At 41.0% G+C, this 26,816-nt stretch overlaps 2 protein-coding genes across 5 annotated transcripts in view; one reads left to right on the top strand and one right to left on the bottom strand.

Moving 5' to 3' along the window:
- Positions 1–4,846: 4,846 nt before the first annotated feature.
- LOC123633342 (Y-box-binding protein 1-like) lies at positions 4,847–6,346 on the top strand. Its single transcript, XM_045544522.1, has one exon. The coding sequence runs from the start codon at positions 4,979–4,981 to the stop codon at positions 5,855–5,857; it is 879 nt and encodes a 292-aa protein (XP_045400478.1). The 5' UTR covers positions 4,847–4,978; the 3' UTR covers positions 5,858–6,346.
- A 12,561-nt stretch (positions 6,347–18,907) lies between these two features.
- UTRN (utrophin) overlaps positions 18,908–26,816 on the bottom strand; it is a 472,601-nt gene continuing 464,692 nt past the window's right edge. For all 4 annotated transcript variants that reach the window (XM_045544518.1, XM_045544519.1, XM_045544517.1 and 1 more), the window contains 2 exons: positions 24,501–24,523; positions 18,908–20,963 (listed from right to left, as the gene is read on the bottom strand). In XM_045544518.1, coding sequence (XP_045400474.1) covers positions 20,955–20,963; positions 24,501–24,523 — 32 coding nt within the window. In that variant the 3' untranslated portion in view covers positions 18,908–20,954. The remainder of the gene's footprint in view (positions 20,964–24,500; positions 24,524–26,816) is intronic.

Here is a 26,816-nt window from a genome sequence, read left to right as displayed (position 1 = left end):
GGGTTCCTGTCTCCAAGGGGATGTGTTCATTACAGTTAAGAGAAATGTGAAACAGGGGAAGGGAAGTGACATTCTTATTCAACCCATGTCTTGCTCCATCAAGTTTTCACTTTTTTTCCGCATCTATCTTTTTATGGAAAATTGATAGGAGCTATAATTACTGTTGGAAAGAAATAGGTCAGAACCATTTTTTTGCTTGCAGAGAGGGCTGCAGAGATTAGAGGTGAAGGAGAAGCATCTAAACAGAAGTACTTCTTGCCTCTCCATCCTCCTCTTATGAATTAAAAGCCAGTCAGTACCATCTACCAGGAGAGGCACAAAAAATCATGTCAGGAGTCAGAAAGATTGACTAGCTTGTTAACTCAGGGCAAAACTGCCGGTCCTACACTCCCTCTCAATTCTTTCTCATTCTATTTTTCTGAAGTTTAAAATTATGCAACTATTTTAGAATTATGCCTCATTATATAGAGGAAGAAGCCATGCTTAAGCCTCAGAAAGTTGCTGCCAGCAGAGAATGAAGGGAGGGTGGAAAGATCTAGGAAAGTGATGCATTATCTCCGACCTACTTCTACAGCCAGTTGGCTCCCAATGCATCTGAAAACGCTGCATGATTTTGAGTCTGCTGTGTCCGTGGGGTGGATGAAAGCTTCCTAGGCTTTGCACCCAGAAGCCAATGGGAGCTCTGAGAGCGTATTTGACCTGGCAACTGATGGTCACTCCTGCCAGCTCTGAAGCTGCCTTCTGCAACTCAGGCTCTTGGGTATTCATTTCCTGCATCTCTGTGGCTCTCTCAGTTTCTCTTTCTGCAGTCTGACATGGTTGTCATTCCTCACTTTGCCTCTCCTGAACTCAGACTTCCTGGGAAACCCAGCCAGGCGGAGGCATGAAGCTGATGGTGAGAGAAGGATGTAGGTTGCAGCGGAGATATTTTATCAGAGACATTCCCCAAACTCCACTCAGATATTTAAGAACTTTGGAGCTGCCTAGCCCTCTCTTTCATTCATGTCATTTGAATGTCTGCCACGGTTCTTGTAGGTAGGCTAATGTGGCTTGAGTATTATAATACCTTTGTTAAGATCTCTAGCAACCTAGAGCCCTCATGATGATCTCCTGACTGTCCATGGTCAGCTTGCTCAGGGGGCCTTTTGTCTCCACTGCTGTGTCCAGATGAACTGTCTCAGTCCCTGCCCAGGCACCAGCCTTACCTTCCACCGAGGTCATAATAGATGCATTTGTTAACTTTATTGGAGACAGGAGGTGTCTGAGGGAAGGGTCCTATAACAGCACACACAGCCACTGGCAAACCCTCTTTCTTATCTGTCTTCTTTCTTCTTCTTTTTCTTCTTTATCTTTCTTCTTCTATTTGTCTCTTTTCTCCCCACCCCTTTCCAGAGTAATGGACAGATTTCTCCTTCTGTCTCCTGTAGAACAGTAGTGCACCCAGGAGACCACGACATGTCACTGGTCATCCCCAAGCTCTGCTGGGGTATTTTTCCAAACACAAAATCGGTTCTCTTTTTAAGGGAAATTCTGGTGCTAGATGTTTATCTAGTAACACTGGCTACTTTTTATCAATTATATTGGCAATCCCAGAAATGATGTTTGTGTCCACTAACCCTAAAGGAGGCACGGGACAGCGAAGCGTAAAAGGGGAAAGGAACTTAGTTAATTCACTACCTGCCACCCAGCCAGACTTTTATCAGTTCTTATGTTTTCCTGTTCTAGATGTTAGAGAGAACAAGAAATGGATTGTCCAGAATTTTGTGGTGTTTTTTGGGGCACATCCCAGGAGGAACAACTGTCACTAGGCCTTAGGAGAGGTTCCCCCTCATGGTGCTTTCCTACCCTGCTCCCATGAGGAGCAGAACTGGCAGCCTGAGCCATGACTCCCTCCCAACAGTGCTATCTAGGGCACATTAAGTAAGTAAAATGCAAATGAGCTTCATACTGAGACTATCTTAACATTCCAGAACATTCTAGGGTTTGGAATCATATCTTCGCTCTCTTTGGGTACGAATCATACATCGCCAAGGAGTGCCCATATATTCATCTGCTCAGGCTGCTGTAACAACACACCACACACAGCCTGGGTGGCTTAGATGACAGATGTTTATTTTCTCACAGGTCTGGAGGCTAAAAGTCCAAGATCAAGGTGCCGTCAGGGTTGGTTTCTGGCAAGGGCCCTCTTCCCAGCTTGTAGGCAGCTGCCTTCTTGCTGTGTCCTCGTATGGCCTCTTCTCTGTGAGCACCTGGAGGGAAGGAGCCCGTGTGTCTCCTACTCTTGTTGTAAGGATAAAAGGCCCCCATCCTTGTGATCTCGCTTAACCTTTATTGCTTCCTTGTTGGTGCCATTTCCAAATGCCTTCACAGTGGGGGTTAGAGCTTCAACACGTGAACTTTCAGGGGACCCCATTCCATCCATAGCAGCCTGGAATCAAACTTCTCATACATGGGACAACTTCAAAAAGTGGCTATGTCAAAACAGCCCCCACTTTTCATATCACAGATATTCCTGAGATAAAACCATAGCTGTGAGCTTCACACTTTAAATACTTTGTAGCTTACCAAGCCTTTAGAATCTTTATCTAATTCATTCTTACCATGCTGTGAGGGAGGCAAGGCAGGTAGCATTACCCTCATTTTTGAGATGAAGGAGCAGGCTCTCACAGGTGGTAGAGCACTTTGGAAATGTCTTTGGCTGGGGAGAGGCAGGGCTGCCACCAGCTGGAGTCCCCAATCTTGGTCGGAGGGGTTCCCATGCAGTCTGATGCCCCACGGTGAGGCCTCCACATCCACACACTTGCCCAGAAACCACAGTCAGTATTTTCAAGAATAAAAGGATGGGATCAGACACATTAAAATGTTTGTCTTGGTGATAGGGGGAGGAGAAGAGGAGTGAATAATGACAATAAAAGGGTATAATTAGACAGATAACAATAGGAGAGGGGTCTTGCTCCAAGCTGGGCTATGGTGCATCATGAACCAGAGTCTATGATCAACTCAACTCTCCACACCTGTCGAAAGAGGGAACAATGCCCAGAATGTCTCTGATGTTAGAGAGTTGGGACAATGCTCAAAACCCCCAACCTGGCCTACCTAACCTGCTGTCTTGTAATAAGCATGGAGGAAAGATTGGAGTTCTGCTAAAAAACAGTTGTCATTTCCAAACCTCACTTCATAATGTCCTTGCCTCACTGGAGTTTTAACCTGATTGCTGTTAGTTAAATTGTCCATGGCATGCTGACTCTTTTAAGAGACTGTGTTTTTTGGGGAAGGATTGTTGTTTTGTTTTGTTTTTGAGACAGGGTCTCGCTGTGTTGCTCAGGCTACAGTTCAGTGGCATCATCATAGCCCACGGCACCTCAAATTCCTGGGCTCAAGCAATCCTCCTGGAGAGGCTGTTTTTTGAGGTAAATACACAACTTTGTAGTGAGGTATACCTGGGTTCAAAGCCCAGACCTTCCTGTTACCTGCTGAGGAAGTAGCCTTGCTGAGCTGGCTCTCTCGTCTGCAAAATGGGGCCATAATAGCTACCTGTGGGGTCTCATGAGGACTTGTGCAACGTATGCAATGGGTCTAGCACAAGTGTTTAACGTAGCAAGTGTTTAATAAAGGCAGGGTTTGTTATTTTAATGTCTAGTAAAGATCCAGGGAAGAATTAATTGAGGAATCTAGCAAGGATTGAAAGCATCTTCCCAAAGTTTAGAGAGCCACAAGGCAATTACTAGGTAGTCAGATTTAGGGATGGGTTTTACCTTGGGTAATTCACATGTGAAAGTTTTATGGTTATAAACATCAGCTATAATTAAACATATTCATAAGAACTCAAGAGTAATAGCACATGAACTTTCTTAACTTTTTCAGAAATTATGTTGTCAAAGGAATTACCCTGGTTCCCTAAAGAAAACACCTAGTTCTTGTTAATCACAGAGAGAGAAGAATGACCTTAGACCAAGGAATGGTCAGATACCGTAGTCCTGTACTGCTCAGCAGTATTTAGCTGTTTTTAAAAGAGATAAATAAGAAAGTTTTCTCTTCAAAGAATCACAGTGTTCCTTGTTAGAAATAGAAAAACTCTTTCCTCTATTTAAAGCAAAATTACTTTCTCAGCATTAGAAATCATCATGTTTTCCTCCTGTTTTCCATGAGGCTTAGTGGTAAATAGTGGTCAAGTTGGCAAGATTGTAGGCAAATAAATGACTCTTGTAATTTTTATGTAGCTTTTTGTGTGTGTGTCAATTAGAGAATTGACCAACTCCCACTTGCCTTTGAGCTTTAAGTGTGTGGGGGGGACAGTGAAAGAGAGAGACAAGGAGGCAGAGACAGAGACAGACAGACAGACACAGAGAAAGACCGTTACTAGTGGAATGGACGTAGGTCAACTCTCTCTCGCGGAGAAACTTTGAGTCCCCAAAGTGAAGTTTCAGAGATGCTTCCCCCTTTGTTAACTGCAAAGTAAGAAGATATTGAACATCTTAAATTCTGTGCTCTTCTTGGTTATTATGTGGATTGATGGAAAGAGGATAGTGCGATTCCATGGCACTTTCATCTTGCCCACCAGAACCTTCTGTGTATGGACCACTCCATCTTAAAAGAACATTGTATGTCTCCATTGCTACTTGATGGCTCATACTGCATTTCTTTTCTTTTTCACAGTTGCACTTCTCAAATGAGCTTATACAGATCATTTCCCATAAGCTTCTTATTCAATTAGTTTCTTGTGATCTGCATCTACTTACCCCCAAGACTCTCCTAAAAAATGTACTCTTGCGATAACTAAAAGGCAGAAATAACCCAAGTGTCCACTGAAGGCTGAGCAAGTAAAGAAAATGTATTGTTGGTTTGATCGGTAGTGGGAGCGGAGAGCGGACCCCAGAGAGCCCTGTGCAGCCCCACCGCCGCCGCCGGCCTAGTTACCATCACACATCTGGAGGAGCCGCAGCTGCCGCAGCCAGCCCCAGTCACCACCACCGCAACCATGAGCAGCGAGGCCGAAACCCAGCAGCTGCCCGCCGCCCCCGCCCTCAGCGCTGCCGACACCAAGCCCGGCACCACGGGCAGCGGCGCAGGGAGCGGTGGCCCCGGCGGCCTCACATCAGCGGCGCCTGCCGGCGGGGACAAGAAGGTCATCGCAACGAAGGTTTTGGGGACAGTAAAATGGTCCAATGTAAGAAACGGATATGGTTTCATCAACAGGAATGACACCAAAGAAGATGTATTTGTACACCAGACTGCCATAAAGAAGAATAACCCCAGGAAGTACCTTCGCAGTGTAGGAGATGGAGAAACTGTGGAGTTTGATGTTGTTGAAGGAGAAAAGGGTGCGGAGGCAGCAAATGTTACAGGCCCTGGTGGGATTCCAGTTCAAGGCAGTAAATATGCAGCAGACCGTAACCATTATAGACGCTATCCACGTCGCAGGGGTCCTCCACGCAATTACCAGCAGAGTTACCATAATAGTGAGAGTGGGGGAAAGAATGAGGGATCGGAGAGCGCTCCTGAGGGCCAGGCCCAGCAACTCCGGCCCTACCGCAGGCGAAGGTTCCCACCTTACTACACGCGGAGACCCTATGGGCGTCGACCACAGTATTCCAACCCTCCTGTACAGGGAGAAGTGATGGAGGGTGCTGACAACCAGGGTGCAGGAGAACAAGGTAGACCACCAGTAAGACAGAATATGTATCGGGGTTATAGACCACGATTCTGCAGGGGCCCTCCTCGCCAAAGACAGCCCAGAGAGGACGGCAGTGAAGAGGATAAAGAGAATCAAGGAGATGAGACCCAAGGTCAGCAGCCGCCTCAACGTCGGTACCGCCGCAACTTCAATGACCGACGCAGACGCCCAGAAAACCCCTAAACTACAAGACGGCAAAGAGACAAAAGCAGCCGATCCACCAGCTGAGAATTCGTCTGCTCCCGAGGCTGAGCAGGGCGGGGCTGAGTAAATGCCGGCTTACCATCTCCACCATCGTCCGGTTTAGTCATCCAACAAGAAGAAGTGAATATGAAAATCCAGCAATAAGAAATGAACAAGATTGGAGCTGAAGACCTTAAGTGCTTGCTTTTTGCCCGTTGGCCAGATAACTAGAACTATCTGCATTATCTATGCAGCATGGGGTTTTTATTATTTTTACCTAAAGATGTCTTTTTTGGTAATAACAAACGTGTTTTTTAAAAAAGCCTGGTTTTTCTCAATGCGCCTTTAAAGGTTTTTAAATTGTTTCATATCTGGTCAAGTTGAGATTTTTAAGAACTTCATTTTTAATTTGTAATAAAAGTTTACAACTTGATTTTTTCAAAAAAGTCAACAAACTGCAAGCACCTGTTAATAAAGGTCTTAAATAATTAAAAAAAAAAAAAAGAAAAGAAAATGTATTGTTTACATGTGATGAGATATTACTGAGCCTGAAAAAGGAATGAAATTCTCATACATGTTACAACATGGATGAGCTTTGAAGACATTATACAACGTGAAATAAGCCAGATACAAAAGGACAGATATTTATGATTCCACTTACATGAGGTCGCTGTAATAAGCAAATTCATAGACACAGAAAGTAGAGTAGTGGTTACCAGGGTCTTGGGAGAAGGGAGAATAAGGAGTTAGTGTTTAGTGGGTACGAAGTTTCAGAGTTTCAGTTTGGAATGATGAAAAAGTTTTGGAAATGGATGGTGGTGATGGTTGCATAACAATGTGAATGTACTTAATGCCACTGAACTGTACACTTAAAAATAGTTAAAATGGTAAATTTTATGTTATATATATTTTACCACATAAATTTGAAATACTTTTTCAATAATTTTGAAAGTTTCTAATGATCCCCTAATCAATTTTCATGCCTTGTTTTGGTCTGCTAGTTCCTTAAAAGGATTGGATATGTATCTACTCCTCATTTACACTTTCACCTTCAGAAAGCTCATGTGCCCACGTGGTTTTCAATTGCAAATCTCATTTTAATCTTGCTGCTTTTGCTCCAGTCTGATAAATACAACGATAGTCGTCCCTCGAAATCCACAGGGATTGTTTTCAGGATCCCTGCGTGTACCCAAATGCATGCATACTCAATCCTGTAGTTGGCGCTATAGAATCTTCATATAGGAAAGGTTTGCCCTCATACGCTAGTTTCATCCCACGAATACTGTATTTTCCATCCTTGCTTGGTTGAAAAAAATCCATGTATTAGTGGACCTGCACAGTTCAAAGCCCTATTGTTCAAAGTCAACTGTATATAGCTTCTAACATCTTACTGATTCTATCATTAATTTGAGCTAAATAAAAACTTTGAAATATGTTCATTTTATATTTGTATGAGAGTCATGATTTCACATTTTCAAAAACATTATGATGATAGTTTTCTAAGTCTATGGACTCTCAAAGATCTCTAGAACTATTCGTAACTATAATTTGTTAACATAACAAAAACTCTCCTAACCTCAGTTGACTTTCTGATTAGTTTCTTCAGTTCCTATAATCTTTGGGGCCCAAAATATTCAGAAGAAGTTTGGTAATCTGTGTTTCAGGGTGCTAAAATATACCCCCAGCTGACAAATGAAAAGGACCCCCTGTGGCTAAAATGATTCACTAGAAATGGATCAAGTGGCCGTGGCAGGGAGAGGGTTGGTCACATACCCCTATACTACCAGCTGCCATAAGGTCTTCTTTTCTGTAATTGAGCAGAAACCAGCCTTTAAAACAACATTATCCAAACAGTTACAACTGGGAGTTTCCCACTGACCCGGGTGGACTGCCCGAGTTCAGCCCACTGGATTCCTCCCCACCCCCTTATAAACTTTCTTTCCTAATAAACAGGCACAGACCTCAAGCCGGTTTCAGCTGACTCACAGAGGCTGCACACAGAGCATCCTTATGCCCTATAGTTCACCTCTTGATGTAAACAGCCAAATTCCACCTCATTTTAATGTTAAAACTCCACCCTAAAATGAACATAGAATGTATGGTACATATGTTTGCCTACTGCACACATGCTTGACTTCCCTCATAAATATTCATAGACTTTCCCCAAACCTGGTAAATATGCATGCAAGACCTAAATGACAGTTTTGCCTCTCCTCTCCTCTGAGCACACTTCTATTTTACACCAGAGTCTGTGTCTTTCCAATCTATGGTGGTTTTTTAAATAGAAAATAAGATTCTCCCTTTTTCCTCCACAGATGTCATGGTCCTTTGTTAACAAGAGCAATTTGATTCTGCCCAACCAGTAGGAGTTTCTCAAACTTGAGTGTGTATCAGAATCACCTGTAGAGCTTGTTAAAGCAAGATTGCTGGGCCCAGTCCCAGAATTTTTTCAATCAGTAGGTCTGAGGTGAAGGCCAAGAATTTGTAGTTCTAACAAGTTTTCAGGTGATGCTGATGCTCATGGCCCAGGAACAACACTCTGAGAACCAGTATTTGCCAGTAAGCCTAAATTCATTGACTGTATTGCTGAGAAGAATTGCCTGATCTTGTATTGTCAACCTAAAAGTAAAAAGCTGAGCCAAAATTAATACAAGTGGAGAGTTTATTTGGGCCAAGCTAGAGGATTACAACCGAGGAATATAGATACAAGTTGCCCTACATATACATTCCCATTAGCAACAGTTACAAGTAAGTTTTTAAAGCAAAAGAAGAGAAAGTTCCTAAGTTGTTTACCAAGAATTTCCATTAAAATAACATAAGCTACTGATTGGCTGTAGCTTTTATGATGTGCAAGATGAAGTTATAGTGAAGATAACTATTTATTTAAACCCTAGTAATTGCATGTTTGCTGGTCAATTTTAATATTGACATCTCTAAGTTTGCAGTCCATTTTTACCAAAAATATAACCATTGTGTATGCAGTCAACTTGGAGTAGTTACATTTTGTGTATATGCAATGTTCCAATGGAGATAAAGTCTACAAATATATATCCAAAATCCATGTGCACACAGCCTACTGTCTATGTTAACAAGATTTTACTAACATTACTTTAGCATTCCAGTCTTTGTCAACATGATTTTACTATCCAGGAATCTCTTGCCCAGGAAGATAAAAGTTGCAAATAACTTCACTGTTTATTCCAGGAACTTCCCCAATTCCCATTTAAATGAACATGAAATTGTTCAACTCTTTAGTCAATAGCACCAAACATCTGCTCACTCTTCACAGTGTTAAGACGTTGCCTTAAAATCCTTACCTTGCTATTGAAACCATCCTCATGGGTTTAACAAGAATCACGCACTGGGTCCTGGACAGAAATATAGCTATAATTAAGCATTAATCAAGCTTCACTTTGGCCTGCTTCCTTGTCGCCAAAAGTCACATAGCACTAAACTGATAATTTGCCTCCCTGTTGTTCCTTATGGGTAGGATCTCTGATGTTAGGATCATAAGGCTTTTATTTAAGAATTGTTTAGGATGTTTTTCAGGCTCTGAATTCCAGCAGAATGGCTGATACCAACCAGGTCAAAGATCCCCCCACAGCGGAACTGAATCAGTATGAGAATGCAGTTTCTTCATTTCACCGCCCCATGAATTCATTCTGTATTCTTCCGCAAATTAACAATCCCCACACCTGGGCCCACTATTCATCCAAACCCTTAAAAATCCCAGCCCCATACTCCTCAGGGAGGAGATTTAAGGTTTCCTTCCATCTCCTCATTCAGCAGCGTTACAATTCAACCTCTTTCTTGCTGCACCGTGGTGTCTCCGTGTATTGACTTGCCACACGCCGGGCAGTGAATCTGTTACAGTTATGCCATGTCCACAAATCCTAAACCATTGTATCATGATTCTTATCTGATCCTAATGAAGCTCCGGCATTGAAAGACCCACCTCAAACCAGAACTACAAGCCCTTATATGTATCTCGTCTTTTCTCTACTCATTCAAGACTGTCAAGTAGTGTTCTATTACCGGCTTTGTCTTATCAGTAAGTTTTTTTGGTGGTTTGTTTTTTGTTTTCAAGAAATCAGTATTTGGCAATCTTACAGCCTCCTTCCATGATCACTGTTCAAAATTCTTGACTTTTAAACAGGTACTTGGAGGTCCCTTGAGCCCTGGGAGAACTTGTTAGATGTGGAAGTTCTTAACTCTTCTCCAGCACTGCATCAGAAACTGGTGGTGAGTTTCCTATATGCTAAGTTTAACTCTTAGGAATAAACAATCCATTTTAAGAGTTCTTTATTATCTGATCATATTTAAAAAACTTTTATCCTTGATGCAAACTGTGTTAGTATTAACAGCACAACTACTTGTTTCTGTCTGTCCTTGTCATTTTTTGTTGTGCATTTATAAGAGGAAATTTCATAGAAAAGAGGCTGAGCAGAGGTCCCAAGTCCCTTCATCAAGCTGGCTCTGGGCACTGAGGGGTTCAGAAGGTTTCTTCTCAGATGTTGTTGTTTGAATGAACTTTGCCCTTCCAGATCACTTCCCAAACCTTATGAGAACTTTACTCAGTCTTGTCTTGTTTTGTCCATGAGATCTAATTCTGAGAAAGATCTCTCCAGGCCTTTCTATCTTCTGTAATTAGGTTTGCAGTCAGAGATGTTCTGGCCTGTAGGCTGCAAGGCTTAAGCCGTGAGGTTGTTAACAAAAGATCAATGAGATCTGTGGAGGCAAAAGGAGAACTTTATTTTCTAGAAGCAATCTGCAGATTGGGGAGATGCAGCCTTCAGTATAGAACAAAATTGTTCCCAGAGGTGGGAATTAGAGAGTTAGAGATTACAAAGGCAAAACCAAAGGGCAGGGAAAGGGAGTCGGGGAGTGAAGATTAGAGTCTTGATTGGATGTTCTTTGAGGCCAAATCACCGTTCTGTCTTATAGGCTGGTTCCAGGTGGCTGGTTGGTGGTCAGCTGGGGAATGTCCAGCTGTGGTCTATCTCTCGGCACCAACAGCAGGAACCGGTTTGGCTTGATTGTGTAGAAAGGCAGGTCCTGTGACACTTTTTCAACATCTTTCTGAGAATATAGAGTATGTGACCACTCCCTCACCCAGCCATGGCTGCCTCATGCTCTTTTAACTTTGAGCATCTCAGCCATGAGGAGTACACTGTTTATCAGCTGGGGGCATATTTTAACAAGACGCATAAACCATGCTTCTGACCAACTGTTCCGAGATTCCCATGGGTTTGTCTCAGTCACATATGTCTGTCTGCATTCCCTCTGGGTCAGATGTCTACATCTCAGATTTTTACACTACAACTTCAAATCATGAGTTTAGCTTTCTAAGCGTCATAATTCACCAAGGATAATTTACAATTACAATTGTCCCTCAATATCAGCAGGGGATTAGTTCCAGGACCCCTGTGGATACCAAAATCCACAGATGCTCAAGTCCCTGATATAAAATGGCATAGTATTTGCATACAACTTATGCACATCCTCCCATGTACTTTTTTTTTTTTTTTTTTTGAGGCAGTCTTGCTCTGTTGCCCTGGCTAGAGTGCAGTGGCATCATTATATCTCACTGCAACCTCAAATTTCTGGGCTGAAGTGATTCTCCTGCCTCAGCTTCCTGAGTAGTTAGGACTGCAGGTGCACACCCAGCTAATTTTTATTAATATTTTGTGTAGAGACAAGGTGTTGCTCAGGCTGGTCTCAAATCCTGGCCTCAAGTGATCCTCCCACTTCAGCCTCCCAAAGTGCTAGGATTACAAGCATGGGCCACTGTACCCAGCCCCTCCCTTATACTTTAAATCATCTTTAAATCACATATAATACCTAATACAATGGAAATGCTATGTAAATAGTGGTACACTGTATTTTTTAATTTGCATTATTTTTTATTGTCATCTTTCTTGAATATTTTCCATCTGAGGGTAGTTGAATCCCCAAAATCTGTGAATATGAAGGGCCAACTGTACAGTGGTTACTTTGGGAGAATTTTTGATACAATCAAAATTGTTCATTTTAGAGGCACCTTAGAACCAAAAGGAAACAAGATTTCAAATATCCAATTGTCTGCAATTTTTGGTTGGTATAAGGAAGCATCTAAAAGAAGTTCAGGTTCCAAAATTGCTTGCTTAAGAAAATTCTTGGTCAAAGCAAAAAAAGTGAAAAATGTAAAACTATCTCTCTTTTTGATACCCTCTGAGAAATAAAAATAAATCCTCTTGGTCAAGGGGACCCTAGAGAAACCTTAAAACTGAGTTCCTAGCCATGACGGGATGGGAGGTCAGACACACCTTGTCATACCCCCTCCCTTGGTGACTGCCATCAGGCTTTCTTGCCTAAGGATTAAACAGAAGCAGCCCTTTGGAAAGACTTGCTCCACCGCTGATTTCAATCAACCACCTAATGCTGCTCCTCCTTTTTGTGGTTTTGGCAGTAAAACTGTTACCAAAAGCTTGGCACTTGTCCCTGAGGCCACATCAGAAGAACGAAGACAAGTTTGAGGAGGAGAAAAGAGAAGTTTATTAAATTGCTGGCAAATCAGGAAGTTGGCAGACTCCCATCTTAAAGTACCAACATCCTGCCTCTGCGCAGGAACACAGAGCTTTTAAAGGGGAGGTTTTCAGCTTCAGGCTATTCCTGTTCAACTATAGTTGATGGTTCTGATTCATCCCATCTGGGCTAAGACGATCTTTTGACCTCTACCCAGACAATTCCCTTGAGCCTTATCTTGTGGTACAAAGAACAAAGGACACTTCCCTGCCCCTCCTGACCACTGGCCTGGGGCAGGGATGAAGGTTTTAATTCCTAAAAGGAGTGGGGGAGGTTTTAGAGAGACAGAAAACATTTTTACCATTTTTCAGGCCATTTGCCCTGTTACACAACTGACTGGCATTTCTTCCTGATAAGAGGCCACTGATCGTGTAGTGGTTCTGATCAGTCTACAGAGGCTGTGAAGAGAGAGTTTGTTTTCATGTTTTCTGTTTCACCTTTTGACATCACAAGGCCAAAAACTCCACCCTCAGATTACGCTAATACTACCATTTTTTGAACATGGGTCCTATGAAATATCATGAAACTCAGTCGTGCATGTGCTTGTTTCTCCTTCCGTAAATATTCATGACTCCTCCTGTAGCTTGTTAAACATGTAGAGTCAGCAACCCCGCTTAGCATAAATTCCTGTTGCCATTGCTTTTCCCTGGAAGTGCTTGTTCTTGGCTTCTGCCTGAGGCTATGCTTCCTAGCCCGCAGGGCAGCCAGCCTGCAGGCTGCAACCCTGTATGAGCAATAAAGCTCCCCTTTCGAAATGTGTGAAACTCATCATTCTTCAGTTGATACTTCAAATCACAAGATGAACCTAATACCTTTATCCTGCTATTCCTTTTCCACCGCACTATACACCCCCATTTCCATCTGCTCCTATGTCTCCCCCTGGCACACTCTCCTCCCCTCCCAGCTGGCCAGAAACTCCCAAAGCTCAATTAACTCTTAAAAGTAACTCTTACAATTTCCCATAGAAGAGGGAAAACCTCTGTAGGAGTCAAAGGAAAACTCCTCCTTTGCCCTCTGAAGGTTTGCTGAAAATTATTAATAACTGTCAAAAGGCAGATGAAAGGAAGAAAAGGCATCCAAATTTATTAACGTGTATGGGGGAGAACCACAGGATTGCTCCACTCCAAACAGCCCAATGTGGCCCAGCTACTTCTATAACCTTTTTGTCACAGGGGAAGGGGGAGATGGGAAATATAGGTAATTCTGTTGAGTAATAAATGACTAAGAGGAGAATGAATGGATCAGGAAACAGAGATTAACTTGTAAATGGTTCTCTTTGGAAAGTGAATGAGCCTGAGAGGCTGACATTATCTCGTGAAAGAGTCCATTCAGGTGTGGTTACATTCTTCAGTTTTCTTTTCTATAATAGACAATGAAATAACAGGGAAGGAAAGGAAAAACAATTGTTCCCCTTGGTTAGTCCCTCTGGTCTTTATGTAGATAGCGAGAAAGTCTCTTCCAGTGTCTGTTGATCTTTAAGGGTCTTTAATTCAAAATGCTCATTATACCAGGGAACCATATTTTGGAGTGAAATATTTTGGTTTCCTTTATCTCTTGTTGTTGATTTTGAGCCTGGTCTCACTCTGAGCTCAGAGACATTGTCAAATATTTTCTAAACCCCAGAAATTTGCAGTGGCATGTAGAACAGTTTTAGAAATAAATAAGCCAGGGTATCCAATCTATACTAATTAATGACCTCATCGGTGGAAACTCAGATGCAGAAAATTAGGAGGATAGGTAGAACAGGAATATCTCAAGGCTAACTCCAAAAGAGCTATAATTGCATAGGGATCTAGAGGGTTTTAGAAACTCTAGAGATGTTGAACATGGTCTTTTGGAGGCTATCCCCAAAGACTTTCTTATGAAAATAGATTGGGCTCCCATAGTCTTATAGACAAAGAAAGAATGAGTCCATCTGATACTTCAAGGGCAGGCTCATTACTACTTTTAAACAAAATGCAGAGCTATATCCACAGCTTAAATGACTATAGGAGGCCAGAATATGCCACCCCAAAATATGACTTTAGGAGACTAGAATACGACATCCCAAATACAGACAGTTCTTGACTTACAATGGTTTTACTTATGATTTTTCGACTTTATTATGGTGTGAAAGTGATAGTAGAACCTGTACTTTGAGTACTCTCGTGACCATTCTGTTTTTCACATTCAGCACAGTATTTGACAAATCACATGACATATTGAACACTTTATTATAAAATAGGTTTTTTGTTAGATGACTCTGCCCAATTGTAGGCTAATGTGTTCTGAGCATGTTTAAGGTACGGTAGGCTAAGCTACTGAGTTCAATAGTTTAAATGTATTCAGTTCATTTTTGATGTATAATACTTTTAGCATGCAATGAGTTTATCAGGATGTAATCTCATTGTAAATCATGGTGCATCTATATACCTCTTTAGCATAAGGGTTATTTTGAGCTGATTAGTTTGAGAAACAGCAGACACAGGAGAGGCTCTGAAAACAATATCAGTTATTCTAAGGGAAATTTATGTTTATAAATACATCTCCATTTGTAAAGGCACCTCCCTGTCTGCACCAGGAAGATAAGTATGACCCTATATCACAAGAGACTCTCATCAGTGGAAAAGGAAGGGACTCAAATATGCATAACAAACCTTACTCTTGTTTACCATACTTTTCCTGGTCACCCTCCCCAAACTTGCCTCTCTCACACCTTGCTTCTTTTGTGTTAGCTGAAGATTATATTACAGCCCAAGTTCTAGCCACCTCTTGGAGTTACTTTTCCTTGAATTTCTCTTATGTGTGTATGAGATATACATGTGAATAAACTTTGGTTTGTTTTTCTTTTGTTAATCTGTCTTTTGTAAGAGAGGCCCCAGCTGAGAAGTGTAGAAGGGAAGATTTTCATCAATAGTTTTAAGCTAGAAATAGGAATTTATTATGAAAGCAAAAATGAAAATAGGAAATAGTCTTTTTACCAGGCCTCCCACACCTCACTGAACATTTTGAAAAAGGCTTAGAATAAAAACAGAATAATACTTAGGATAAATTCATGGCTTTACAGAGAAAAAAACATCTAGATGCTCCCATCCCAGTAGTTTTACGTGGTGGAGTAAGTCTTTTGACAAAGATAAGAGTAGCACTCCTAGTTCTCAGACCTTTGGACTCAGACTGAGACACCATTGGCTCTCCTTGTTCTCAGGCCTTGGGGTTTGGAATGGAATTATACCACCAGCTTTCTGGGCCTCCCGTGTGCAGACAGAAGATGGTGGGACTGTTTAGCCTCCACAACCATGTGAGACAATCTTCCATAATATATCTCTACATATCTATATCTATTCATCTATCTATCTGTCCTATTGATTCTGTTTTTCTGGAGAATCCTAACTAATACAATTTCAAATTCAATATTTGTGTTTTCTGGTCTGAGAACAGAACTAGGCTGGAGACAAATTGTCAGTTTATTTCTCCTAATTACCCACATACAAAATTCAAAACAGTACCAACAGAGGTTATCTACAAAAAACTATCTGAACTCAAGCATATGTGTCAACTGTTAGTATTCTAAACTATGTCAAAATTTGAAGGCTGCCAAAATGAGAAATTAGTGCTAAGTTTGAAAGTTTATGCAAAGTGCAAATAAACTGCACGTTTCTAAACAAATGCTTAGGAGGGGTACAATATCACATGTGCCCTACTCATTTGGTTAAAGTGAAGAACATCCTATGTGTTGTGTGTTCTTCTAGCTAAAAACTGTTAACAATTCAGTCTGAATAAATGTTCCTCTGAGCAGTTATACTAGCCTCTCTCTCTCTTTTTTTGGAGACAGAGTCTCACTCTGTCACCCCAGCTAGAGGGCAGTGGTGAGCCTCCTGCCTCAGCCTCCCCAGTGGCTGGGACTACAGTCACACACCCCAATGCAGGGCTAATTTTTCTATTTTTTTGTAGAGACGGGATCTCAGTCTTGCTCAGGCTGATCTCAAACTCCTGACCTCAAGCGATCCTCCTGCCTCACCCTCTCGGAGTGGTAGGATTACAGGTGTGAACTACCACACCTTGCCATAATAGCCTCTTTATTCCATCTCTGATCTAGATTTTTTTCTTTCTTTCCTTTTTATTTATTTATTTGTCTTCTACCATTACTATCTCTTAGGATTTTGGGCTCAGGAATGCCATTATTTTCCTAATTGTGTTTTTTTTTCCTGAAATTGAATTGTTAGCTTGGGGTGGAAGGGCTGATCTTCTTGACCTTTGTTTTAAAAGAAGGACTTGCAAAGAGGATACCTCCTTTCTAGTCCACTGAGGCAGGGGACATGATGCCTAAGGAAATGGAAACTTTATATTCTGGCCCAAATCCTCTGCTTTGCTTACCTTAAAGCAGGGGTCCCCAATCTATGGTGAGGTATATAATTATTTCATTATATATTACAATGTAATAGTGGAAATAAAGTGTACAATATATGTAATGCACTTGAATCATCCTGAAACCATCCCCCCCAACCCCAATCCGTGGAAAAATTGTCTTCCATGAAAACAGTCCCTGGTGCCAAAAAGGTTGGGGACAGTTGCCTTAAAGTTTATATTTTGAAACATAGTGGCTTCAATTCATTACCCTGTTACTATAGCCTTTGTCATATGACTTTGCAGTTTCTCTCATTAAAGAGATGGAATGTGTTCCCCATACCTAGCCTTACAATTTGCTTTGACCAAGACAATTTGGCTGAAGGGATGGTGTGCCAGTTTTCAGCGAAGGCTCCGTTTATGCACACTTCTGCCATTGCATGAGAGCAGCCCCAGGTTGGCCTGCTTGTGAATGAAAGAATCCAGCCAAGCAGATTCTAGCCGAGGTTGGCTTCCTAGGGTAGCCATCTCACATCGGTCAACAGCCAGTCAACCTCTGGACACAGGAGCAATCCAGCCAAGATCGGTGAAGCCCTCAGGCGATCCAAGGTTGGTCACAAATGAGTGAGCAAGTCCAGCTGGAATAAGAAGAGTCCTGTCCAGTGTAGCTGAACTCCACATCCCACGAGCTACATGTTTATTGTTGAAGTTTTGTGGCTGCCATGCAGCATTACTGTGACAATAGATAACTGATGCCACAGGTATTGGATATATTAATACTATGATTGTGATTGTCTTCTGACCTCTGTAGCAGGCTCATTCTGGTCCCTTAATTTAACTCACAAAAATACAAGTTGACATTATATGTCAATGAAGTGTTTGTACCTTACTTATAGGTTTAAGTAGTAGTGTTAGTGGTGGTTTACTATATTTTCATTAAAGTATCAATTCATGAATTTAGAAAGGCCTCTGAAAAAGTTGGTCTACTGAAACAGTGAATGTGGGCGGAGGGAAAGATATCCAAGAGTAAACTCCATGCTTTAAAATACATATAATCTCAATGGTATATAACAAGCTGAAGGCTATGTACACGTATATTTATAGTATATGTCTTAGTCCGTTTTGTGTTGCTATAACAGAATACCACAGACTGGATAATTTACAAAGAAATGTATTTCTCTCATTTCTGGAGCTGGGAAGTCTAACGTCAAGGATCCAGTATCTGGTGAGGGACTTCTTGCTGCATCAACCCATGATGGAAGATGAAAGAGTAGGAGAGTGCATGAGAGACAGCAAGAGAGGACTTTCCTAACAAACTGGCTCTGGAGATAACAAACCCACTGGTGATAATGCCAATCCATTCATAGCCTCTACCCGCATGACCTGATCACTTCTTAAAGGTCCCATCTCTAGACACCGTCCCATCAGAGATTAAAATTCCAAGACATGAACTTTGGGGGACACATTCAAACCACAGCAGTATAAAAACAGAACTTGTTCATTTGCTCTCACTTGTATTTTCAACTACCTACTCAACAAATTGTTGGAAATCAATTGTTTCCTTAGGAATATTTAAGGTGAGTATTACTTAATGGTAGCTAGGATATTGAAAATGTTTGTTCATCAGAATGCATGTTTTCTTTAACAAATTGTATTTTGGGTGATTTTTCTATTTCATTGATAGCTTTAATTTTAAAGTCAAGTAACATGATTCTTAAACACTGTTTCCCCATTGGATGGCTTCAGAAATTGATTATAGGTACTACCTGAGTAGTTAAAATCCAGTACATAGATAAAAAGCACAGTATTTAAGAGCATGCAGCTAAAGGTGGATTTGAAAGGGTGAACTAAATTCCAGTAGCATCTAGTCATTCAAACAAAGGCACAAGAGGCTTTATGTACACATTTTTAACATCGAATACTATTTTTTCCTATCAATAAGCCTTCTACCTTAAAGGAAATTGAGAATAATAAAATTATACATATGTGTAAGAATAGAGAGAGAGAATGAGAGCAAGAAGAGACTATATTAGTGTGTATAAGAGAAACTACAGGAAAATATGTAGATTTGTGAGGATACAGGCTCTCTGTTTTATTTTCATGAATGTACATTCAAAACTCAGATTCTATAAGTGAACTCAGCTGAAGAATATCAAAGTCATCTTGTGTTAAAATTATTTTTATTCAGGATGAAAAATACAATATGTAACCAGATTAGATGATAGTCTGTGATTAGTTCTTTACCACATATTTCAAAAGAATTACATACTTACTTCCCACTGTTGTTACTGCAATATATTTCTTTTTATTTATTGTTACTTAGAAGGATACAATGTAGTGTTTTATGGAGCTTTTTCTTAATAGCAGATAGAGGACATTTTGCATACAAATACAGGCAGGAAAAAAACTAACACATGACTTTTCAAAGTAAGAACAAGGAATACACCAAATCTACAACTTGGAGTTTCAGGGATTTTTTTTTCTTTAAATAGGTGCTTTCTTGGGCATGATATGGCCCGATAAAAGCTCTAGACTTTGCAGACTGCAGCGGCATAAAGCTATTTCCAACACAATGGATGAAGATGGATCTGAGGTAGAAAGGTGGTCATGGCTTTCCTCTTATATAAAACAATTTTCTTCTTCTCAAAATATCTATTCTGCAAATAGACACCCTTGCCCCCCAACCCACCCAACCTATTCTAAAAGAATAGCAATTTCAAACTTTAAGCCTCCTTCTGGCAAGATCCCAGTTAAAGAGAACCCAAAGTTAAAATGTCTTGATGTTTTAAAAGTACATATGCTTGAATAAAAACATTATTTTCACTTTTTTTTTGGTTTCTCTACATTTGGTAATTAAGTAACATGTTTAAACTGAATCAAATGTTAAGTCAGAAGTTGAACCAAATACCTAACTAACTGAATGTGTTCAAAGGTCTAGGCAGAGGTACCACCATCTAAGCATGAACTTCATTCTTCTGTCGAGGCAGTGATGTGACATAGGCTTTCAATAAACATCCTTCCCAAATATACTGATCAAATGAAGGGTAATAAAACATCCGTTCATTTGGTAAAAAGGGCAAATGAGAAAAGCACTAAATTTGTGTCTGCTTTCAGAAAGAAAATAACTAGAAGTTTCGAGAATTATAAAGGACTTGAAAATACAAAACAACAACAAAACTCTCTTCAAAGGGAACTAAAGACAATGATGTGCTCTGGTATTACAATAGGTAAAGGTCTGCTATGCTTTTAATGATGAAAATCAAGACCTGGGAACAAGGAAAGGTTGTACCAGTTTTGTTTCCGTGTCAAAATGAAAATATGCTTAAATGGGCAACCTTTGGTAAAATGATCTTTGAGATTATTATAATGCAGTCTCCTCTATCATACAGACTGGGACATAAATAAAGAAATTAAGACCTACTTATACAAAGAAGTGAATAAAATGCAGGAAAAAAAATCCCAGTAGAAATGCCATTTAGGCCCACAGGACTTTTATTGTGTTTATCCAAGTGGTCACCAAAGAAGTAAGTGTATGATGTCAAATAAAGTTAAACAATATACACAGGGCTGTAGCCTAGTCTGTGTGTGTGTGTGTGTGTGTGTGTGTGTGTGTGTGTGTGTGTGTGTGTGTGTTTGTATTTGATTGAAATGTATAAATTTATTAATTTGGCCAAACCATGGAAACAAATACATTAAATCTATTTGGTCATGTGGCTGATGAATTATAAATAACCAAAACATTATGGTAAAAGAATCAAAGAAATAAATGAAGTTATTGTACAAAGTTAATATGAACAGCAGAAGGAATGTAAAAATGAAAAGTGGTCTTCTAATACTTACACAATTTTTTGTCATGGTTATTAAAAAGACAATATCATATTAGAAAGCCCCCACCCACTTTCCCAGTGCTGTATACATTATACAAATCAGTGACAAATGTATTTCCATTTCCAAATACCTCTCTGTTCATTAATTTACAGTTGCATAGAAAGGGAGGAAGAAAACAATAATATATGGTTATTATAAAAACAAAGTATCCTTTTCTCTTTGGATAGACAGTGTTTTACTCCTTCAGTAGAACACACAGTCAGTGCTCAACAGCATGGGTCAAGTCGCCACGGAGCTTCTGATTAAATGGAACTTGGGATTGGCATTTGCTGAAAAGGGCAATACTGCATGTCAGGAAATGTTGGTTGGCTAGATGAATACTTCACATTGCCTGCGGGAAGGGAGAACAGCACTGTCAGAACAACATTTTCATAAATCATTGCAGGTAGCAGAGATCTGTCAACTCTACAAGAAAATAGAAGTGCTTCTTTCAGGAGTCAAGCCTTATTTTGCTGTGTCCAAATGGGACCCGTAACTCCTTGTGATGAGGTCATTCCCTCTCACCCTGAAGTTATCTAGTCTGCTTTTTACCACTACAGCGCATTTAGAGGAAAGTCTGGAAGTTTCTTCTCTTGCCCAGGCTGGAAGCCAAGTTGAAATTGAGAGGACTTGGCTTCTTTCTGCTGAAGGTACCAACGGTGACTGAATTAGGCTGTTGCAATCACCCTGTCTCTCCCTGAGATTCTGTGGGAGGTCGAGAAGGTACCTTCACAATCCCAACCCAACTCAGTCCCAAGCTGCAGGCCAGAGAAGAGGAAGCGAAGACAGGCATTGTCATCTACAGGTGTTCAGTGGTGCCACTTAAAGTTAAATGTCCCAGGCAAGAGAGGATATAAATCCAGGCCACGCTCAGGGAGGTAGCAGCAGCCTTTCAAAGGGAAGGTCAAACAGTGGATCTTTTAAAATTATTTTGAAATTAGAAAAAATATCACAATAAAATGAAATCATCCAAATTGGGCCACGCCTCATAAATCATAGGAGGCATTTCAGGACTTCCGGAAAAGACAATGTCTGACCTTACCCTTTGTTTTATGGAAGACTTCGGCATAAAGTCCTGCTTTCCTGGAACCGTGTTCCTAACAAAGTTGCTGGAAAAGCTGCCCAAGAGGCTGCCCCATTTCCCAGGTATGCTATAAGCAGCAAACTCCCTTAACGCTGGCCGAGAGCCTTTTCTCCATCACTATTCGAATTTGGAGTCTTCAGACACTTGCTTCTGTATTTTGAACATTTCATGGCCATGTTAGAGTGGGCAAAACCTCAATGAACACTGATGGGGGCCCACTGGACTCCAGGTGTTGCACTGAGGTGAGACCCTCACAGAAGCAGGTGCGAAACAGAGAAGGGGAGGGATTCATTCTACTTGGGAAAGGAACATGTTGTTACATATTAATATTGGTAACTAAAGCTTTGGTGGTGATTCATGTTGAAAAAGAAAGCTGAGAAGATTTGTGAGATATTTCTATGTACTCTATTATCCTTGAGAATTGGATGAATCTATTAATTAGATGCATGATAATTCTCATTTTAGGTGTCAGAATCCTAAAAATTTAAGACCATGCAATGTAACTATTAGCTCAACTCTCCAGATGGAAACACACATTTTTCATGAATTTCCATTTTACCTGAGGTGTGGGAAATGAGGAGAAGAGGAGGCAGACACTGAAGGGAAAAGCAAAGGAAGAGAAGGAATGGAGAGGGAAGACAGCAAAGAGGAAAGGGGCCTCCTGCATTGAGTCAGATGTTTGTTCCATCCACTAAGTTGTTGTATAACCAGGACAAATTTAGCTCTTTTAAACTCGATTTCTAAAATCTAAAAACTAAGTAGAAGGAGAAGGTCTATAAGATCACTTTCTGCCTTAAATTCTGAGCACTTGCATTGCAAAGTATTTGAGGATTTAAAAGGAGATTCTCTCTCCCCTCTGTGATCTACATCACGTGTAGCCTCACCACCACTTGGGGACCGCCAAGTCTAGTCTCATCACACCCTTTTTCCTTGTTTTAGATGGCCCACCATAAAATGCTCCAGACCCCTGGTCACCCTTTCATAACCTTTTGTCACCTGTACTTTCTGTTCCTTATAGAATCAGCACATTGTGTCCCCACATCTCACCCTGCCTAGTTCTTGAAACCCTTCCTCTGTGTCCCCAGGTCACCTGGTTCACGAGTCGCAAAGCCCATGTTTCCGAACTCTTCTCTGAATGCTGCCTTCACTTGCTGCCTCCGTCTAATCAATATCTGGATCCCCCCGCAGACACAGCTTCCCCCATGTCCCTCTCGCACAGGACTTTTTTCTCCCACACTCTTCACACACTTCATGAGCTCCCTCCTCCGCCCTCACCAAGGCTTTCCGGGTATCTTTTTATCTCTTCTTCCTAAAAACATCCAAGCTTTGAATCTCATGTCATCAGACTACGCCAACCCATTATGCAGTCATCTATTGACCCCTTGGGTCATGTTCCTTAACTTCTTGAAGGAGAAATGGCTGTGTCACCTACTCTAAGGCTATGTTTAAATCGTAGTGATTTCAACACCCACGTAGATGATTCTTCCAACACTCTGGCTTTGGTTCTTCGAGCTTTCTTCCTCCAGTGATCCTGTCCTACACCCGTCTCGGTCATTCACTCAAGCCTCCAAATATGGACCATTACCAATACTTGCACCTCTCTAATTTCAATTTCAATCATCCCACCTTCTGACAATCACCTCTACCTTTCTGGCTTACAACGGCAAATTCATCCACCCACCGATACTGCCATCCATTGACCCTCCCCTCTTGATTTCTGTCTCCCACACCAGACATGTCCACACTTCTCTTGCTATTGAGCTTACACATCTGTTCAATCATTATAACCACCCTTTGCCTCTTTCCTTGAATCACTGCGCTCACTTTGCCAAATCACAACCTCAACTTTGCTTAAATGCAATATTCAGACCGCTCTGGTGCCTGTGCTCATGAACTGGAATGTGGCTGCAGGGCAACACACAACCCTCCAGACTGGCCTCATGCTAAACGCATGCATGGCCCCTTAAGTGGTGGCCTTTAATGCTGCCTGTAGTCCGCACTCTACTTCCCAGTCCATCTGCTCTCCTGAGCTATCACACATCCTCCAGTCTCTCCTCACACCTCTGAAACCTCCTGCTGAAGGCTTCCAATCCACTCAGACAACAGAAGCAAGCAGAAGGGGACACCCACAGCTCTCACCACATCACTAGTCTGCTTCACACACCCTTGTCATGTAGTTAAGGTCCCAGCCCCTCTTGCCAATAAGACAATGAATCAGAAGGTTTGCTGTTTCGAAAAGATTTATAAGCAAGTTCATGACAGCCCATGGTCTCCAAAGAGCTACTGTGGCCTTGTGGCATATTATTACTAAAAGTATCTGATAAGGAAAGTGCTGAAAGGCATAAGGCTATAGCTGCCAACAGTTTTCAGCAAATTTTTAAATTAAAAATTGAAACTTTTTCCCACTCAAAGTAACAAAACCATCTTTGTGGTACTAGCCACTTTTTTTTTTCTTTTTAAAGTGAATGTTCTGTTATAGCTCCCTTAAGCAGACATTTGGGAGACAGCAATGGCCAAACCTATCTAGAGTAACTTTGTATACTTTGTATAAGATGCCAATCAAAAGCTGTTAGAACAGAGGATCGAACCCAGAGTACGTTTGGTATTTGGAAGAACCTGGCTTGGGAGCCACCCCGTCTCACTCCCTCAGACTGACAGTCTTACAGAATCAACTAACATTTAAATGTCAAGCTAGTTTACTTACTTACATAAAGAATACAGTAGAAGTGAAATCAGTGGTAGCTAATCTGCTTACTCTAGGTTGTGATCAGTAACAATTAAGCCAATCAACCCATTAGCTCTTACCTGTGGCCTGCTGGGGACATTTGCTGAAAGAGAAAAACAAAAAGAAATCAGTTGGAGGTTGTAGCACCCTTGCTTTGTTGGTTCCAACTTTCAGGCATCCAAATATGTGGAATGTAGCGCTCTGAGTAGGATAATAGCCCAGCTGTTAAGTGGATGCTAATAGGAAAATAAGAAACAGGTTTTTGGTGGTTTTTTTCCCCCTGGCTAAATGCTTTAACAAGGGCTAGTTTTCCTAGTTAGTTTCTCATATCCCATGTGATTTAAGATTTAATATATACACTAAAGCATTCAATGAGCACTCAAGTCTTGCCAAAAAACCCTTAACGTTTCCTATTTAAATCATGCCATATATTTAGTTTATGTATCAGAACAGAGCAAGTTCTGTTTATTTTGCTAAATAGCACCAATTCTGACCGAGGGGCCAGAAGAGGCATGAATCTTTGGTTTCTGCCACCCTTGGCCCACCCTTCTTCCCACCTTGGCCTGGGAAGATGGTGGCCAAGTGCTTGCATCAAGGAAAGGGCTGGCCTAATCCTTGGCAGCCTTCTGGGCACTTGGGCTGATAACTGTGCCATGGAGGGGCCCAGTTAGGAACATTTCGAAGTTAGAACATGATGTCTAATTTGACTTTGTACCCAGGTAGCTCAATTCCTTCCTTGTTCCAGAGCCCATGACAGTGAAGAAGATCTAACAGGCTCTGTGAGGGCCTCTCTAAAATCTCTTCTCCAAGGCCTCTGCTGTTCATCCCTCCCATTCAGTGCATAATTATCTCATTCTCAACAGGGAGGAAAAAAGAAGAGATTCCCCCAACCCCAACAATGGCAACATCTATTCTTGGTTAAATAAGAATTGTCCCTAATCATATAGCATGTTGCGCTCCTTCCATCTCTCATTTTTCTTTGCTGAGGCAGGGGGAAAAAAAAAGACATCAGTGATCACACGCTGGGTACCAGCAGCTTTGTGAGAAAACAAAAGCAGGCATGAAGGGTGCCCTTCCTATGATACCTGGAGAGAAAGTGTGAGCCTCGGTATTTGGGGAAGGAGTCAGAGTAAAATTAGCCCTGTCCTACCAGATGTGTAAGTTACATCCAGAAAAAAAGACTGGACCTCCATACGTAGGTGAGCTACCTGAGGAATGGCTGAGTTGAATTATTATTAAGTACACCATAGGTTTATACGTTCTTCCTAAAAGAGACAGAGATATGTTTCTCTTATAAGAAACAAATATATTTAATAACAAATAGCAATCCCTAGGTAAAAGTCTAATCCATTTTGCTCCGAACCAATGCTTTTAAGCCTATAGCTTTTTTCAAATAAAAGGCTAGGGATATTCCCCTGGACAAATCACACAAACATATTTTAAAAGGAAATCACTGCATGTTGGGTTTTGAGTTTTTGATGAATGTCATTCAGGCTTAATAAACACAGGCAATTCACAGTGAAAATATGCCTGTGGGTCAAAAATAATTTTAAAAGCATCTCTTGGTTTATCAGCAAAAATTACTTAGCTTATTAACAGTATCCCATATATTTGAAGGACATAAATGAAAAAAGTGACAAAAATTTTACACTAAAAAAGAAATGGTTACAGTAGTCGATGGGAATTTTAGAATGTACATTGGTTAATGGGCAGCACAATTAAATTCCCATCATTAACTCTTTGCCAGGAAGAGATGGAAATGCCTGCCTTGCTGCTCTGAAACTCAACATAAATAATTTTAAAAGACTTTAAAAAGATAATTCAAGGATACTAACAGGACCAACTGGGATATTAATTCAGATGAAGGAATTCTAAAGTGCTATGTGCAACAATATGTAGACACAGTTAAAAAATGTCATGTTAAATAAAGTAGGCAATCCATGCAATTAGAATTTATGAATACAGTCTCTTTTTAATTCCAAGATTGCCAGGAGTGGAAATTCATTTGGGGCCATGCTAATTTTTAATCCACAAAGGATCAAAAGTCAAGATTAACATGCAGATCAATTTATTGTATGCTGGTGACAAGCAATTTTAAAGTTCTCGTTAGTTACAGGGGCTCAAGGGATTGGCTTGGCTTTGGGAGGGTGCCAATCCGATTTGTTTGGGTAAATCCTCCAAAGGTGGTCAGTAAGCTTTGGGAATTGCAAAGGCTTATTAAAATATTTGCTAGCTGAGCAACTTAAAAGAGGCAACAAAACAAATGAATCCTATAGAACCTTCTGAGTACTATCTGGGAAAGCTTCAACAACTAAACCCTCCCAATTAGAAAATGTAATCATTCTTCACTCATTCATTCGGTGAAAAAACCTGTATTGGGGGCCAAGTCAGCGTCA

Source organism: Lemur catta, chromosome 2 (assembly GCF_020740605.2).
Source record: "Lemur catta isolate mLemCat1 chromosome 2, mLemCat1.pri, whole genome shotgun sequence".
Taxonomy (NCBI): Eukaryota; Metazoa; Chordata; class Mammalia; order Primates; family Lemuridae; genus Lemur; species Lemur catta.
The sequence above is the reverse complement of the archived record's forward strand: the minus strand, read 5'-3'. Positions and strand labels throughout refer to the sequence as shown.

Coding starts and splice junctions, on each gene's coding strand:
- LOC123633342 (XM_045544522.1), top strand. CDS start 4,979: ATGAGCAGCGAGGCCGAAACCCAGCAGCTGCCCGCCGCCCCCGCCCTC.